At 39.3% G+C, this 16912-nt stretch overlaps 1 protein-coding gene across 11 annotated transcripts in view; it reads left to right on the top strand.

Moving 5' to 3' along the window:
* Positions 1-16912, top strand: part of CACNA2D1 (calcium voltage-gated channel auxiliary subunit alpha2delta 1) — a 623614-nt gene that overhangs the window by 490936 nt on the left and 115766 nt on the right. For all 11 annotated transcript variants that reach the window (XM_067564557.1, XM_067564550.1, XM_067564549.1 and 8 more), the window contains one exon: positions 14911-15069. In XM_067564557.1, coding sequence (XP_067420658.1) covers positions 14911-15069 — 159 coding nt within the window. The remainder of the gene's footprint in view (positions 1-14910; positions 15070-16912) is intronic.

The raw sequence follows: 16912 nt of genomic DNA, 5'->3' as shown, positions 1-16912 counted from the left end.
TGCTTCAGCCAGCTGGCCTCTAATTATAGTGTAACATTTGAAGACTCTTGTTTTGCTTGTCTAACACTCTCTCTTACAAATGTGCTACTTTTGTCTTCATTATAACTTTCTTCCATCGGTAAAAGTAGACATTTTGACCTTGTGTCTTTTACTTTGTTCAATTAACATTTTGTGCCAGTATTGTTCAATACATTTTCTTTGCAAGGTATGTGCAGAGTTAGATAAAAAGCTGCCATAAATTTGTAAGATTATTTATCCCTTTAAATGTATAAGTAACCATCCCAGACACTATATCCATTTAAAAATGACAATTGATGTCTTGTGCCGCACTATTAGTAGGTGAACCCTTTGGATTCTGGATTTAATAGAAGTGATGTTACGGAGCCAGTTTAGAATTAACCCAAACTAAGTGTGAAAGTTTGCTTTCTGAAAGATTAGGCGTCTTATGAAAAACACACCCTTCAGATCTGTAGACATTTGATAGATATCATCTGCCACAATCTTTATTCCTCCCATGCAGAAGCAGATCCAAAGACCCTCTGTGGTGTTCTGACATGCTTTTGTGCACATATACCTTTATCCCAGCAACAGTTCCTCTCACACCCTCTTGTACTGGATTATCCTTCAGGGGGCTATTGCTGGCCAGAATATATATCACATTAATGTTGCTTTTGCAACAAGTGTATATCCTGACTCTTGGGTTTTTAAGTATTATGATTTTTTTTTATTTTAGTATTATCATAGCACTTGTGGACCCCAGGATAAGGGCTCCATTGTGCTAGGCAGTATACAAGTGAGAGACAAATGTGTTTACAGGCTAAGTAAGCAAGATGTCATGCATGTCTCAGACCTGTCACACTTTCCCTTATCTTAGCTGGATTCCCACATATCCAGCTGAGTGGCAGGAACACTGCAGGGGTTTTGCAGGTATTGTGACTTTTTATCCATTAGAGGTCTCTGTGATGCCTGTTAAATGCCAGGTGTCCGGTTTTCAACTGGAAAGTCCAGTAAAAAAGGGAATCTGGTAGTTTCCAGTCATCACTGTTGACTGGACACCCAGTGTCCAGTTAACCACAGTCATCAGCCTCCACCACTCAGGAGCAGGAAGAGCAGCAGTTGCTGCTGGAGCCTGGAGAAGCTGCTCAGCTGCTGACAGAGAGAACCCAGCTCCAGCCTCTGTGGCAGAGAGGTAGGACTGGTGCCAGCTGCCCCGGGGCGGGTTCCTGTCCACCCTATACACAGACTGTTGAGCCCTAATTACCCCAGCTCCTCTCTCTGGGAACAACCTCCTGTCCACTTTGCTGTGCCCTGATTGTCCCTGGCCCTATCCTCCAGGGACCAACCACCCCTTCCACCCCACTGTTCCCTGACAGTCCCCACCCCGGCCCCTTGCTCCAGGGACCAACCCCCACTCCACCCTGCCCTACCATGCGCTGTTTTCCCCGACCCAGCCCCTGGATCTGGGGACTGACTCCCTCCACCCCTCTCTGTCCTGATTGCCCCCACTCCAGCCCTAGGGACCAATCACCCTCCTCCGCCTGCCATGCCCAGTTGCCCCTGACCTCTTGTTCTGGGAACTAACCACCTTCCATCTAACCCCTATGCTCTAATTGCCCTCAACCTAGCCCCTCACTCTGGTGACCAACCACCCCCCTCTGCACCGACGTGTCCTGATTTCCCTGGCTCCTTGCTCCAGGGACCAACCCCCATCCCGCCTACTGTGTCCTAATTTGGCAGGCAGGCAGGCTCTGTGTCAGCTCCTCTCTGCCCAGCTCTGCAAGTGGCAGGTGCATCTAGGGTGGGGGAAAGAGATGGAGGGAGGGGGGATGGCCTGGGGAAAGAGGCAGGGGTGGGGCCTGAGGAAGGGGCAAGACCGGGGCCTCAGGAAGAAGCGGCGGGGCAGGGTGTCCAGTTTTCAGCAATTAGAAAGTTGGCAACCCTATACAGGGCTTGGAATGAGCATCCAGGAGTCAGTGCCAGCAGTGGCTAGAGAAAGCACCGGGGCACCAGCCGCATAGTGAGGGGGCCTATACCACTCCACACTCCCTTCCTGCTCCTCAGCCAACTGCGTCAGCCTTCCCTTAGCTATCCAAATAGCTCCAGCATTTAATATTCCCTAGAACTCTCTAACACCCTCATAGATCCTGCCCCTGGTAGCCTTAGCATCCTCCACCCTGGGAGCACTTCCCTAACCCTTGGATGTGCTGGCAACCAATCTACTGCCTTTAAACCATCCACTATTAGTCACTTGGGCATATAGGTACCTTCCTCATCACTGCCCAAGGCAGGGTGAGGGTATATTGACCATAAGCTCAAGTTTATGGCTATATGCAAATTAGTTAAAGTTACAGTAGAATCTCAGAGTTGCAAACACCTCGGGAATGGAGATTGTTCGTAACTCTGAAATGCTCATTAAGTCTGACTAAAACACTATGGTTAGGGCCCTACTAAATTCATGGTCTATTTACATAAATTTCACGGTCATAACATTTCAGAAATCTTGACTGTCACAATTTCAGATATTTAAATCTTAAATTTCACAGTGTTGTAACAGAGCATGAATATGTATTTTAAAATGAAAAAATATAAACTTGTAAAGCCCTTAAGATTCAGCATTTCTCAAACTAGGGGTCTCGACCCAAAAAGGGGGTTGCAAGGCTATTGTAGGGGGGTTTTGGTATCGGCATTCTTTCTTTTGCACTGCCTTCAGAGCTGGGCGGCCGGAGAGCGGCAACTGCTGGTCAGGTGCCTGGCTCTGAAGGCAGTGCTGCCGCCAGCAGCAGCACTGAAGTAAGGGTGGCAATACCATACCATGACACTCTTACTGCTGCTGGTGGCAGTGCTGCCTTCAGAGCTGTGTGGCCGGAGAGTGGCGGCTGCTGGCCGGGCGTCCAGTTCCTAAGGCAGCTCAAAAGTCAGGGTGGCAATACCATGTCCCTCACTACAATAGCCTTCAGCCCCTTTTGAGAAACGCTGTGCACTTTTGTATGCTTTTTTCCTATAGTATAGGGTAAAAGTACACAAAAGACCAGATTTCATGAGGGGAGACCAGATTTCACGGTCCAGGATCCATTTTTCACAGCCATGAATTTGGTAGGGCCCTAGTTACGGTTGTTCTTTCAGAAGTTTACAACTGAACATTGACTTAATACAACTTTGAAACTTTACTATGCAGAAGAAAAATGCTGCTTTTAATCATCTTAATTTAAATTAAACACAGAAACAGTTTCTTTATCTTGTCAAATATTTTTAAACTTTCCCTTCATTTTTTTAGTTGTTCACGTTTAACATAGTACTGTGCTGTATTTCCTTTTTTTTCCAGTTTTTTTTTTTTTGGTCTGTGCTGCTTCCTGATTGGGTGCTCCCAGTTCCAAATGATATGTGTGGTTGACCAGTCACTTCATAACTCTGGTGTTCATAACTCTGAGGTTCTACTGTACATAAAATATCATAAAAAGAGTGGAACAAAGCACGGCAGCTCTGGGTTGGTGGTAAGAGATGAAACATACTAGCCAAGTAAACAGTAAGTTGCCAATAGCGTGTTAGTTCCATGGTGTATTTTTTGTGAGGGTGGAGAGGTAGTTTGTTGGGAGGGCACTGGAGGAGTCACAGGAAGGGAGCGAGGGCCAATGAAGGGAGGTTGGGGGGAAAGTGAGTATAGTGGGCAGGTGGAATGAGGCTTAAGTGAAGAAACTGACAACAGGAATTGGAGTGAACAGCCGGGCTGCAGGGCGGAAAGAATACTAAAAACTGGAAAAAAGCAATCTACCACTGTTGGCATGAACAGTGCCCAAAGGCTCCCTGGTGATTTTCTTTTTTGAGGTCACATGGCTGTGGGGGCAGAGCAGAAGCCACATGGGCCATGGTGTCTTTAGAGAGAGGTTTGTTCTGCCTGGTTCTTGGTCCAGAGTATTGTGGTGGGAGGAGTAGCACTGCTTGAGTCTCAGCTCCTTCATCCCCACTGTGATATGGCTCTAGCAGCTCAATGCCTTGAACTAGAATTTGGCTCTTAGATTTCTGTGAAACGTGATTCATCAGACTGGGACGATTTAATGTTTCCACTCTTCTCTCACAAAAAGAAATGGATTTTCCAGGGCAGAGCTGACTATCAGACAGTGTTACATTTTTCTTTTTGCTCTCCATGTGCAAACATTTGTACTGTAATGTCCTCTAGTACGTGATTGTCCATTAGATAATTTTCATTAAAAAATTACTTTATCTCATGTAATGATACACTTCCCAGTTTCAAAATCAGGTCAAGGCAAGTTGAAAGACTTCCTTAGCGCAAAAATGTTTTGTGATCTCACATCATCTGTACACCTAATAATCATGTGGTGAGTCATCATTACTATTATAAGAAACAGCATTTGAGTGTGTCAGTTCATAACTTCAAAGTAAGCCTATTTTATTAGCTCCATATGCATTTGTAGTTTTGCTGTGCCAGCAAAGCACATTGTATGGCTTCTAAATCACAAGCAAGCATTTGGGGGTGGGGAGGGGGGGGGAAAGACTACACATAATGTGCATGGGGTCTGGGGAGAAACCTTTAGGAAAGGGCTGACCTTTAAATTATGAATAGTGTGAATATTTTCCAGTTAGGAGTCCTGGGATCTACTCTTCTAGTTTGATATTATTCTTTCACTGCGTACTATACGAGATGATGCAAAGGAATAGTGAACATCAAAACTCTGAACTGAATTCACCTATATTATCACATTTTTTTTCATGCAAGGGTGATAACCATAAAGAGTTTGCTTTATGGCTAGAAATGGGTGAGAACTGGGCAACATTTATCTTTCTCACCACCCTTGTTCACTCCTTGGTAGTTTGCTAATACAGATAAAGTAGATCCACAGTCCAAAACATGCCTAGTTGTAATTTTCTGAAAACTAAAGCTCCAATCAACAAAGCTCCACGAAAACATAATGCAGCCTACTATACCTTCTCTGACTCTGTCAAATGGTGACATCACAGGTTCATAGATAGTCCATTGCAGAATATCTGATTAGGTATGGCATTCTGTCATGGTTATGGTCTACGTTATTTGTGTTCTGTCAGTCTTCTCATTCATTGCAGAGTGTATGTTGTTTGTCGAGTCTAAGGTCTTACATACTGACAAATTAGAAGAGTCAGAGCAGGCTCCTCAGAGGCTAATCATAATAAACATAACACCAGGCCCAATTCCTTTGACACTGGAAAGATTTCCATAGGCTTTAATGGCCTTTGGATCCGGGCATAGAAATGTGAAGGCAGAATAATGGTTCCTGTTCCCTTACTGATCAGGAAGAAAACATGTAGATGGTTTTGTTAGCTATTTCTTATGCCACATACACACGCATATCGAGACTTACCATCAATTTAGGCAAATAGGTGGGGAAAAATGCCTTGGGAAAACGCAATACGTACTAGGAAATCTTATCAATAAGTAATTGAAGGGCAATACTAACTGGGGCAAGGTATGAACAAAACCAACTGCCTAGCAAAGCATATGCAACATGAAAATGACAAAGTTTTACATTAGCACTAAAATATACAGTGTTCAAAATAAAAATACTTTTTTGTTTGGTTGGTTGGTTGGTTGGTTTTTACATTAATTCAAGGATGGCTGATGAAACAACAGTGATATTGGAAAACAACAAACGAATTCCAGCCATAAAGCTTGGCTTATGCTCGCTAGTTGATGTGGCACTTTGACACGTGTGTTTTAGAACAAAAAGAAATTACATGTGCAATTGTACAAGGAGGTCTACGGATATATACAATAGCAAATGCTATCAGAATAATGTCAACTGAATTTATTCACATATAGTCAAGGAGCAAAGTGGAGCTGCATGCACATTTTCAAGATAGGTTTGAAACAGATTTGATTTTTTTTTTTTTTCTTGTTCTGACTTAGTTTACATGGGCTTGTTGTAGGCCTTGGAGTGACAACACATGATAGCATAAGCAATCCTTTTTAGGCCAAACCTTCCACTGGTGGTGTGCATTTTGCTGTTGGTCATCTACCCTATAAAATAAACAAATAAATCTTAAAGGGTTTATCTGTTTATCTTTTCAATGCACCCAATCATGATATTTAGGTGTCAGAGTGAGCAATGGAAAGAGAAGGTGGGTGACTTGAGGTGAAATTCTGACCCTTCTGAAGTCAATGGCAAAACTCTTACTTATTTCAACAGAGCCAGTATTTCACCCTAAGTCTCTTTCTACTTAGGTCCTAACCCTGAAAATAGATTTCAGACCAAAGTTAAAACATGTTACGAGGCTCAATAAATATTTCCCAAGCACAGAACTACTGCCTCAGAAACTTTAGCGTTATTAGTGAGAGTTCTCAGCCACACTCTACTCAGTGGCTATCTGCTGACATACATCCTATAATTAAAATCTGTTCCTAGAGAATGAAGCAAATACTTTTTTCCCAGATACAACTCGGGGAGGGAGGGGGAGGCCCTGTAAATGATGTCTTACAAAACTAGCAGCTGTGCTGTTCTTCCCACATAGGCCTGATTTTCTACTGTGTCATTTACACCTATGCAAAGTAGGTGTTAATATGCTGCCATTCTGATTGGGTAGTGTTTTACAATTCCTTGGCACTAGGTGTAGAGAATCAGGCTGTATGTCTGTATCACTATATGAGCAGATTAAACGTAGGAGACAGCTACTTGTTGTTTGCGGGATTGCTGATTCTTGTTATCAGTCGCTTCCTCTTCTCCTTGTTTCTGCTTTTCTCCCTTTTATTTTCTCCCTCTGTCTCCTTGTTTCTCAGACATTGCTAAAGATCAACCAATGAATTTTTAACCAATTAATCAATAATTACTGGACACACTTTTGATTAACACTAAAAAATCAATATGTATGTTTTAGACAACTCATTTTATTGATTGGTTTATTAATAATGAAAAATGACTGTTCTCTAAAATAAAGTTACCATTAAATGAACAGGCTACAACAGAGGAACAGCATTATTATGACACTGATATAATGAATGTCTAAAAGCTGCACAGTGTGGCTAAAAATGAACTTCAAACTCAGATGAAAGAGCAAGACTCCCATTCTCTGAAATTGCCATTTTTGCCAATTAAAATGCATATTTTAATATATCTTTAATAAATGTTAAAAAAGAAGCAATATAAAATCCCCAAAAAATCCTTTCCTTCAATTTGTGCTTGGGAGTCTAGTCTGGTTCAGCATGAACTAATACTTGATGCTTATTATATTTTTGGGCCTAATGAGCACTGTAAAATTTTCCAAACAACAGATTATTTAATAACTGAATCATCATGGTCAGCGCCTGTGGTGTCATTCAGGATCCCTACCAGGTTAAACCTTCTCTGGCTTTACTTAATCGTCTGTTAAAATGTCAGCTCCAGCCCTTGTCTGGGGAAATGATTCTGTACTAAAATGGGGGGAAAAAAACCCAAACTTTTCATCTGTTTAAGGCCTGATCTTCCATTCAAGTTCCCAGATCTGAGATGATTTATGAGAACAATAGTAAAACAACACAATCAGCAATATTTTTTAATACCAAACCTAAATAAAACTGAAGTACGTGTTGCAAGTGGGGTTAATACAGTTAAGAGTTTTTCTTTTCAATTTGTCTATTTTCATTACCCAAAATCATATCTTTGTTTGTGGCCTTGTACCTATTCTTGTTGAGTCACTGGAAAAAAACTCATTGCTTTAAATAGTGCAGGATTAGGGCATTGATGATACCTGCTAGCAATTCATATGTCTTCTGCTGTTGGTGTTGATATGGTAGTTGCCAGTTCCGCAGTACACAGCAGTAGAGAGCATACATCCGCACATACCTGATTTTAGGGCATTAAAAACTAAAGTACTTTCTAAGTACCGTAACTTAAGAGCATGTATTGAGTAACAACGTAGAACATATATATATAGTCAGGAATACTTTAGAGATGACCTTATCCACTTACCCTCTGCCTCGTGGGAACCTTCTTATGCCTTTAGTATGCTATGCCTTTAGTATCATACCATAACAGCTTATGGTCTCACAGCACTGACATGGTAGCGTTAAACACGAGGGGTTTCTACACATTTTTCTAAATACTAGTGAAGAAATTGGTCCTAGCCTGTAATTATCTGTTGTCAGACTGCTTTCACATATATTGTAAATTAAATAAACCCTATAATTAACATATATATTTTAAACTAAATTTAAGATTAAGAGGTAATAATTAATTTACTGGAAAATTGTGTGTGTGTGTGCGCTAGAGACAAAAACTGTTAGAAGAACGTTAAGGTTGGAAAGGCAAGAATTTCAAAAGTATAGTATTTTAGTACTTCACAAGCATAATTAATTTATCTTCACGACACCCTCATGAGATGAAGATATTATTATCCCCATTTTATAGGTGGGGAGCTTAGGCGCAAAGAAACGAAGGACACAAGTATTCACTAATTTTGAGTACCTAAGCTGAGATGTCTAGGATCTGATTATTTAGCGTACTTAGTATTATATAGTCCTTCATCTGTTCAAAGCACCGCTCCCATTGACTTCAGTTGCAGCTGTTGTGTTCAAAACTTCTGTAAATCAGACCCTAAGATCTCAAGTCAGGGACCAGAAAATGAGGAACTCACATAATTAGTGACCATCTGTTTGGTTAAGTGACATTCTAAGCATCACATAGGAAGCCTATGGCAGAGTCTGGCCAGTTCTTCAGGGCAGCATTTAACTGCTTTAACCATGAGACTGACATTTCTGCAATTCCTTGCCTCATTTTCTATATGCCTTCCAAATTCTGCAACTGATAAGGCAGGGTTCTACAAACAAGAGCCAGTCCTGATTTATTCCCAGAGCAGAGCCATCCCGTGTTCTTAATGAGCCTGGGAAGAATTACTAATACTAAGAATTAGTATTTAAGCATGTAATTAAAAAAGTGTCATCATGCATAAACACAAAGGGATCAAAGTATGATGGCCTAGGAAACCTTAATTCAAATATTTTCTAACTATTGAGTGCTTGACTTTGCAACCCTAATATTCTTTCAACTTAGTTTTTGTGAGTGTAATTTCCTAGGTTTTTTTAAAAAAAGCAAATTAGTCAACAAAAATTGTATCATGTGGCATCATCTGCAGCATTGGAACCTTTAGATCCACCACGCAGACCTCTGCCATTAGAGCTAATAGAGTAACTGATATCTGTTGTCCTAATATCTGTCTGGCTTCTTGTCCCAGTCTATTCCATTATATTTCACTGGGTCTGGCTCCTTGTGTCAGGCAGCTGCTTCTTTCACACTGCCTCTGCACCAGGAGAGGCGTCATTGAGTGGCACCTCGCTGTCAGTTCCAGTGCTTGGTCCGTGCTGGCACAGAGCAGCTGGGCTGGAACAACATTACAGAGGAAATCCAGTTTCTCCCCTGTAACTATGGGATGCAACATACTCAATCACCCTCGGTGAGGGTGCTTGTGTAGTCCAGTCACCTGCAGGAGCTGTGAGGTGCTGGAGCATGCTCAGTGAGGATGGACTCTGCTAAACTCCAAGAAGTCTCTCCTTCATAACTGTGAACTGATTTTTCAAAGGCCAAATTTGAGTGGAGTGGAGTGGAGTTTCACAGGAACAATAAAAGACGTTCCTGACACAAAGCCCATCACTGCCAAATTTCAAGCCTCAAAGCTTTGGGATGCTAGAGCTCCTCAAAGAAAAGGTCACCAGAATTATTTTAATATGGTGCCGCACAACAACGTAAGAATGACCATACTGAGTCAGAACCAATGGTCCATTTAGCCAAGTATTCTGTCTCTGACATTGGCCAGTGCCAGATATTTCAGAGGGAATGAACAGAACAGGGCAATTATCAATTGATCCATCCTCTGTCATCCACTCCCAGCTTCTGGCAGTTGGAAATTTAGGACACGCAGAGCATGGGGCTATGTCCCTGATCATTTTGGCTAATAGCCATTGTTATACCTATCGTCCATGAACTTATCTTATTCTTTTGTAAACCCAGTTATACTTGTGGCCTTCACAATGTGCCCTGGAAACAAGTTCCATGGGTTGACTATGTATTGTGTGATGAAATACTTCCTTTTGTTTGTTTTAAACCTGTTGCCTGCTAATTTCATCGTGTGACACCCCCCTCCCCCCCCCCCCCCCCCCCGTTCTTGCATTATGCGAAGGAATAAATTAACACTTCCTTATTCACTTTATCCATGACTTTATAGATCTCTATCATATTTCCCCTTTAGTTCTCTCTTTTCTAAGCTGAACAGTCCCAGTTATTTTAATTTCCCCTTGTAGGGAAGCTGTTCCATAATTCATCATTCTTGTTGCCCTTCCCTGCACCTTTTCCAATTCTAATGTACTATTTTTGAAGTGAGATGACCAGAACTCCACACAGTGTTCAAGGGGTGGGCATACTATGGATTTATATAGTAGCATTATGATATTTTATGATATTATGATATTTTCTGTCTTATTCTATCTCTTTCCTAGTGGTTCCTAACATTTAGCTTTTTTGACTGCCACTATTCATTGAGTAGTTGTCTTCAGGGAACTCTTCACAATGACTCCAAGATCTCTTGAGTGGTAACAGCTAATTTAGATCTCTTCATTTTGTATGTATAGTTGGGATTATTTTTTCAAGTGCATAACTTTATAGTTATCAACACTGAATTTCATCTGCCATTTTGTTGCCCAGTCAGATAGTTTAGTGAGATCCTTTTGTAATTCTTCTCAGACAGCTTTGGACTTAAACTGTCTTGAATAATTTTGTATTGTCTGCAAATTTTGTGACCTCCCTATTCACCTGTTTTCCAGATCATTAATGAATGTGTTGAACAGCATTGGTCCCATTACAGATCCTTGGGCGACCCCTGTCCCCTGCTATTTACCTCTCTTCATGGTGAAAACTTTCCATTTATTCCTATCTTTTGTTTCTTATCTTTTAACCTGTTACTGATTCATGAGAAGACCTTCCCTCTAATCCCATGACTGCTTAGTTTGCTTAAGAACCTTGCGTGAAGGACCCTGTGAGGGATGTATGGGGAGGTATATATTTTTCACTAGTCTTGTTCTTCAAAATGGCCAAACTGTCATGGCTGAAACTTATTTTAAAAAAAAAAAAAAAAAAAAAAAAGCAGCCTGAGGCTGACACTCAGCCTATAAAATTTCAGCCTGAATAGTTAAAATTTGGAAGTGTTTTAAGCACCTGAAAACAGGGTTTTATAATGTGAAAGCTTGGGTAATAATACTAGATGGTGTTGCCAGCTCTACATATAATCGATAACACATATACACATAGTATAAACAATTGCTTCACAGCAGATGAAATCCAGAGCCCTATTAAAGGCATAGCAAAAATAAATAAATGCAAACAAGAATAATAGGAAATGATTCCTTAATTGTAAAATATAAACTTTGTATTGGAGGCAAATGTCGTCCTCTTCATTGCATATACACTCATGCTACCTATGTACACTATGAATCAACATGTTTCTACAATATTAAATGTACTTAAATAGATAGTACAGTATGATCACAAAATGTAAGCACATTGTATTTTCGTCTTCCATGTAATGCAAATGAATGAACAGATTTAGCAAGAGTTCTATATTTGCAAATATTAATAACCTGACTCATTTCCTGCACAGATGTCTACATTAGCTTTGTCCTGATTATAAATTAAAATTTGCTTAAATTCATTGTCGATAGTAAAATGGTAACTACAGATGCTAAAAAATTAGACTTATAAAATAATAATCAGTGTGTGATGTGGAGATTTTTCATGTAACAAAATCCTGAAATGTAGCATAAAAATATTACCCTGATCTGAGCATAAAGGATTCTTCCTTTATACCATGTGCACAATGTATAAAACATAAAATATTGTCACTTCTGAGAACGATGACAGAGCTTGGCATCCTAATACGATTGTGTCAATATTTCTTCTGTGTTTAGAGCTATAATGAATAATGTGCGTCTCCTGCTTACATTGTGTACACATACATATTCAAAAATAGTAGGACAAAAATGTCAAATGGATTTACTGTATTGCATGTATTTGAACAATTATATAAATAGCTGACTGGCTATGATATATTCTTTCAACACATCAGAAATAACATCAGAGGGGCATTCAAACTGCTTCTGCTATTAGGTAATCTCTGTATCTATTTATCTTGTTTCAAACACAGGTGAATGTTTGGAGTCAGTAATACATACAAAATGATATATGCTATCAATTCATATACAGTTCAGGGTGCTGTTTGTATTTTTCTTCCAGAGGTTCTTTCTCTTTAGTTTTATGCTTTTATTTATCCATCTCCATTGGCTGATATAAGAAAATATCTTGATGGTTCAAGGATAAGCTTTAGAACCTTATTTTCAGTGGAAGTATTTTCAGCCAAAAAATTAGCCGAAAGGAGATAACACAAATACAAAATCAAAGTTAAAATGGGAAATTAAAGTTAATGCTATATCCTTAATTGTAATGAGCTGTGACCACAGGAATGTGCAAACTCCATATGGATCAATGGGGACTCAATCTTCAGATCACCAGCACTGAAAGCAGAGGGTTTTACAGAAGCACTCCTTTAGCTGTGAAAAAAGAGGAAGCTGTCAATTAATGGAAGGGGGCTCATAAAATTTTATACTCTAGGTTGGAATATTATACATGGATAGAGGAGGATCAGAAAGAAATCTTTTTTGGGGGAGGTGGGTGTCATGAAATTGCCATGGGGTTACAAGAAATTCTTTTAGGTTTGGATCTGCGTGGATTTTGCACCCCTTGATTTTCCTTTGATTACTGGGTACAAAGTGAACCATTAAAAGTGGAAGCTCCTGATTTGATGTTGAAACACTTTAAAACCAACGAGTTTTATAATGTTTATGCCAAAAAATAACAAGTTGGCAGCTTTGCTCAGAATTCCACTTAAACTCTAGGTTTGTACTGGAATCAGATGTCTTTTCCTGTTTGGGAATTGGAGGGGTTGTGCAAAATTTTTGGACAGCTTTAATATTTACCCATTATATATGTGCTTTGTTAGTACCTAGATAAAATGGAATGTGTTTATAATCTGGCATTGAATTTTTTGCTTCTAAGGTAGAAATCAAATCTTGTGTCAGAAAAATATGTTTTCGGCATTTTAATTTTGAATGTAACATACAATAAGAAAATAGAAAATTGCTAGTTTGAACATCCCGGCTAAATGTGTAAAATCACTGGCCAAAATCTCAGATTTACTTACCCTGTGTGCAACAAGAGTGGATTAAATGGAGGTGTTCAGAATGTAAGGATAGAATTAAATTCCTGGGGCCTTTACATGACTGGTACCCTCTTTAAGGCCCCATACACAGCTAGAGAGGTAGAAAACAGCTTTAGTGAGAATTTTAAAGTATCTAAAATTGCAAAAAGTATCTGTTGTACCTAGTATTTATGTCCAGTCAAACCAATTAACTTTTCTTTCAACAAGACTTTTCTTTTTTTTTTTTTGGTAACATATGTCAACTGCATTTGTTTTTAAATGAAAAGCAGAGACTTCCAGACAATACAGGTCAGTGTTATTACAGCATCTAGCACTGTGGTGTCCAAGACCATTATATGTGACTGATAAGTATTCTTAGGTGATAGTGCTAAAAAATAAAAGCATGTGCATAATACAGAAATGGAAACCTGGTTTTAAAAATTGTCATGTTATATATATCCATACTGTGATGTGTTTATTTTTGCCAAAAATATTTTGTTTCTTTCAGTCCATATATAGCAATTGATCTTGATTTGCAACTCCCATTGTGTGACAATAGGTTTAAGGATGTGCCAGCTGGTTTGGATAAAATAAGAAGCAACCTGAAACTTGACTCACAACTTTTCCAACAAGTAAAAGTTTCAAGTATTTTTTTTCCCAATTATTTTTTTTTTAATTTTATTGTATTTTTTCTATGCCTCTGAACTTCCTATTTCTGTTAGACAGGTAAGGCCTGTATCAATGACCACTGAAACTCCAGTCAGAGTTTTTCTGCTTACTTCAGTGAGCTTTGGATCAGTACAAGTCCTTTACAAGTAAAGGACTGAATATCCATTTTCATAGAATCATAGCAATGTAGGGCTGGAAGGAAGCTCAGGAAGTTATCAAGTCTAGTCCCCTGCACTGTGGCAGGACCAAGTGAACCTAAACTATCCCTGACAGGTATTTGTCCAACCTGTTATTAAAAACCTCCTGGGATTGGGATACCACAACCTTCCTTGGAAGCCTATTCCATAGCTCAACTACCCTTATAGTTAGAAAGTTTTTCCTAATATCTAACCTAAATCATTCTTACTGCGGATTAAGCCCATTACTACTTCTCCTATCTTCAGTGGACTTGGAGAACACTTGATCACTGTCCTTTTTATAACAGCCTTTAACATATTTGAAGACTATTATCAGGTCCGTCCCCCTCACCTCAATCTTCTTTCCTGATGACTAAACTTGACCAGTTTTTTTAACTTCTCCTCATAGGTCAGGTTTTCTAAACTTTTTATCATTTGTGTTGCTCTCCTTTGGACTCTCTTCCGTTTGTCCACATCTTTCCCTAAGTGTGGTGCCCAGAATTGGACACAGTATCTCCAGCTGAGGCCTTACTGGTGCCAAGTAGAATAGTATAGGCCTCAGCTCGAATACTGGGCATCATACTTTATGAAAGATATGGACAAATTGGAGAGCTTCATAACATTTCCTGCTCAATTTTGAAGTTTCAAGTATTGAATTTGAAGTATTTTGGATAAAGTTGTGATAAGTATCCAAATGTTTGCGTGCATTATCGCATCATCTGAGTCTTTCAGGGTCACCTATTGCTAGGGGTTGTATATATGGACTGAAGGCAACATTTGGTCCTGAGCTCTTAGAAATATAGAGCAGAAAAGGAAATTAAGCCAACGTTATCAGCTTTAATGTTCTTTATTACTTGTTTTACAGTTTAACAATAATGCTCAGAACGTCAGTTGCTTTAATCATCTTGTCCAAGCTAATGTGAGGAACAAGAAGAAGCTGAAAGAGGCAGTCTACAAAATCTCAGCTAAAGGAATCACTGACTACAAAAAAGGCTTTAGCTATGCTTTTGAACAGCTGCTAAATGTAAGTATTACAAAGTTTTAGGGCTGCTATACCATTGATCTGTGGTAATAGAACTTTAATGTCCAGATGGTCACTTTGAATGCTCCACAAGCAGTAAACAGTGTGATATATATTTTATGATGCAATTATTAAGCAAGCAAACCTATCCCATGAGCATGCTTTCCCTTAGTAGAGCTCCACTCAACTTGATTTATTAAGATTCATGAAGGGAAAACTTGTTTGGCACTGTGATGTATTATTTTTGTTTCTCTTTGGACTTCTTTTTTCAATAGGCTTCTCTGCTAGTTTTCACATAGCTGTAGTACTGGCTGCATTGCTGCCAGTTCAAAGAAGAAAGTATGTTATTACATCTCAGATGAATATTTCAATTGTGCCATAGTTTAGCATGTCTCCCAGTCATGTTTAATTTATCTGTATTTCCTGATGTAATTTATTTTATGCCTAGTTAATGCTTGTCAGTGGGTTCAGCACAGTTGTGGTTGTAAGGAGTTATTATCCAGACGAGAAAGATCAGATGGTGGAAACTATTTTAAACATGGAAAAGAGAGAGGAATCAACCTCACCAGAGGCTGAATGCATTGGCTCCATCTTTCGATTGTATTACCTGTTCCCAGACTGCACCCAAATAGTGTCTTTCTAAATAGTGTAGTGAAATAATGTTGTCAACTTGACATAATCAATTTATTTACTACTTAAAAAAAACGAGAGTCCTGTAGCACCTTAAAGACTAACAAATTTCTGCGGGCATAAGCTTTCGTGGGCTGCAACCCACTTTGTCAGATGCATTGCAGTCCGTGAAAGCTTATGCCCGCAGAAATTTGTTAGTCTTTAAGGTGCTACAGGACTCTTGTTGTTTTTGCTGTATACAGACTAACACAGCTACCCCTCTGGAATTATTTACTACTGTTTCTTTTTAAAATATTTAATGTGCTTAATCAAAAATGTTAAAATTTTGAACTATACAACTAACTATAGGTCAGCTCTTCAGCTGATGTAAATGGATCTATGACAATTTACTCCAGCTTATTATCTGGCCCACTAAACAGAATGTGCTGAATTCATTCCTGGTGAAACTTTGACTCTAATGATCTCTCTCAATAGAGGCCTCAGTCTCTTTCTCCTTTCATGAGCTAGGCAGCTCTCCTGTCCTTGTATCATGCCATGGGAACAGAGCTGGTTAGAGAATTTCCAGTCAAATGAAATTTTGATGGAAAAAAATCAGTATAATACTTGTAAGAATATTTTCTGACCAACTCAATGTGAGTGGGATAAAGGATTCGGTGCCCTCTGCTGCTGATTATATGAAACTTTAAGCAGAAGGTTAAAATAGCTATTTAAACCTTTCAGTCCAACTTGAGACAAAGGTCACATCTCTCCCATTATGACTGTGGTCATATTAGAGCAATAACAGGAGAAAGATAGAAGGACACAAGGAGTTTTGTTGAGAGCTGTAAATTCCTCAGAGCAGAGCACTCTGTATGTTATGTTTGGTATAGCACTGAGTATATTTTTAGCACTTAACAAATAATCACTAGGAAGTATTAATAGAAGTCCTAATTTGAAAGTAATGAATACAGCAAACTCACAAGATGCACTTGTTCTCAAAGCTAAATGCAAAGCTAAAAAGAAATAAAATACTAGAAGAAGATGGATCTATGGCTGTTATATTGAAAACGTGCATTAGTTGTTGCTGAGATTATGGGTATTTTGAGGCCCATAATGTTCTGCAAGCATGTGAATGATGGATGGATGTGGTGACGTATATCTGGGGAAACAGAGATTACTTGAGGCTAAAGAATTGCAGTTGTCCACCCCAGAGTCAGGTCCAATTGACAGGAGAAGT

The sequence above is a fragment of the Emydura macquarii genome, unplaced genomic scaffold (genome assembly GCF_026122565.2).
Source record: "Emydura macquarii macquarii isolate MOO-44397 ecotype Brisbane River unplaced genomic scaffold, CSIRO-AGI_Emac_v2 contig_2636, whole genome shotgun sequence".
Lineage (NCBI taxonomy): Eukaryota > Metazoa > Chordata > Testudines > Chelidae > Emydura > Emydura macquarii.
The sequence above is the reverse complement of the archived record's forward strand: the minus strand, read 5'-3'. Positions and strand labels throughout refer to the sequence as shown.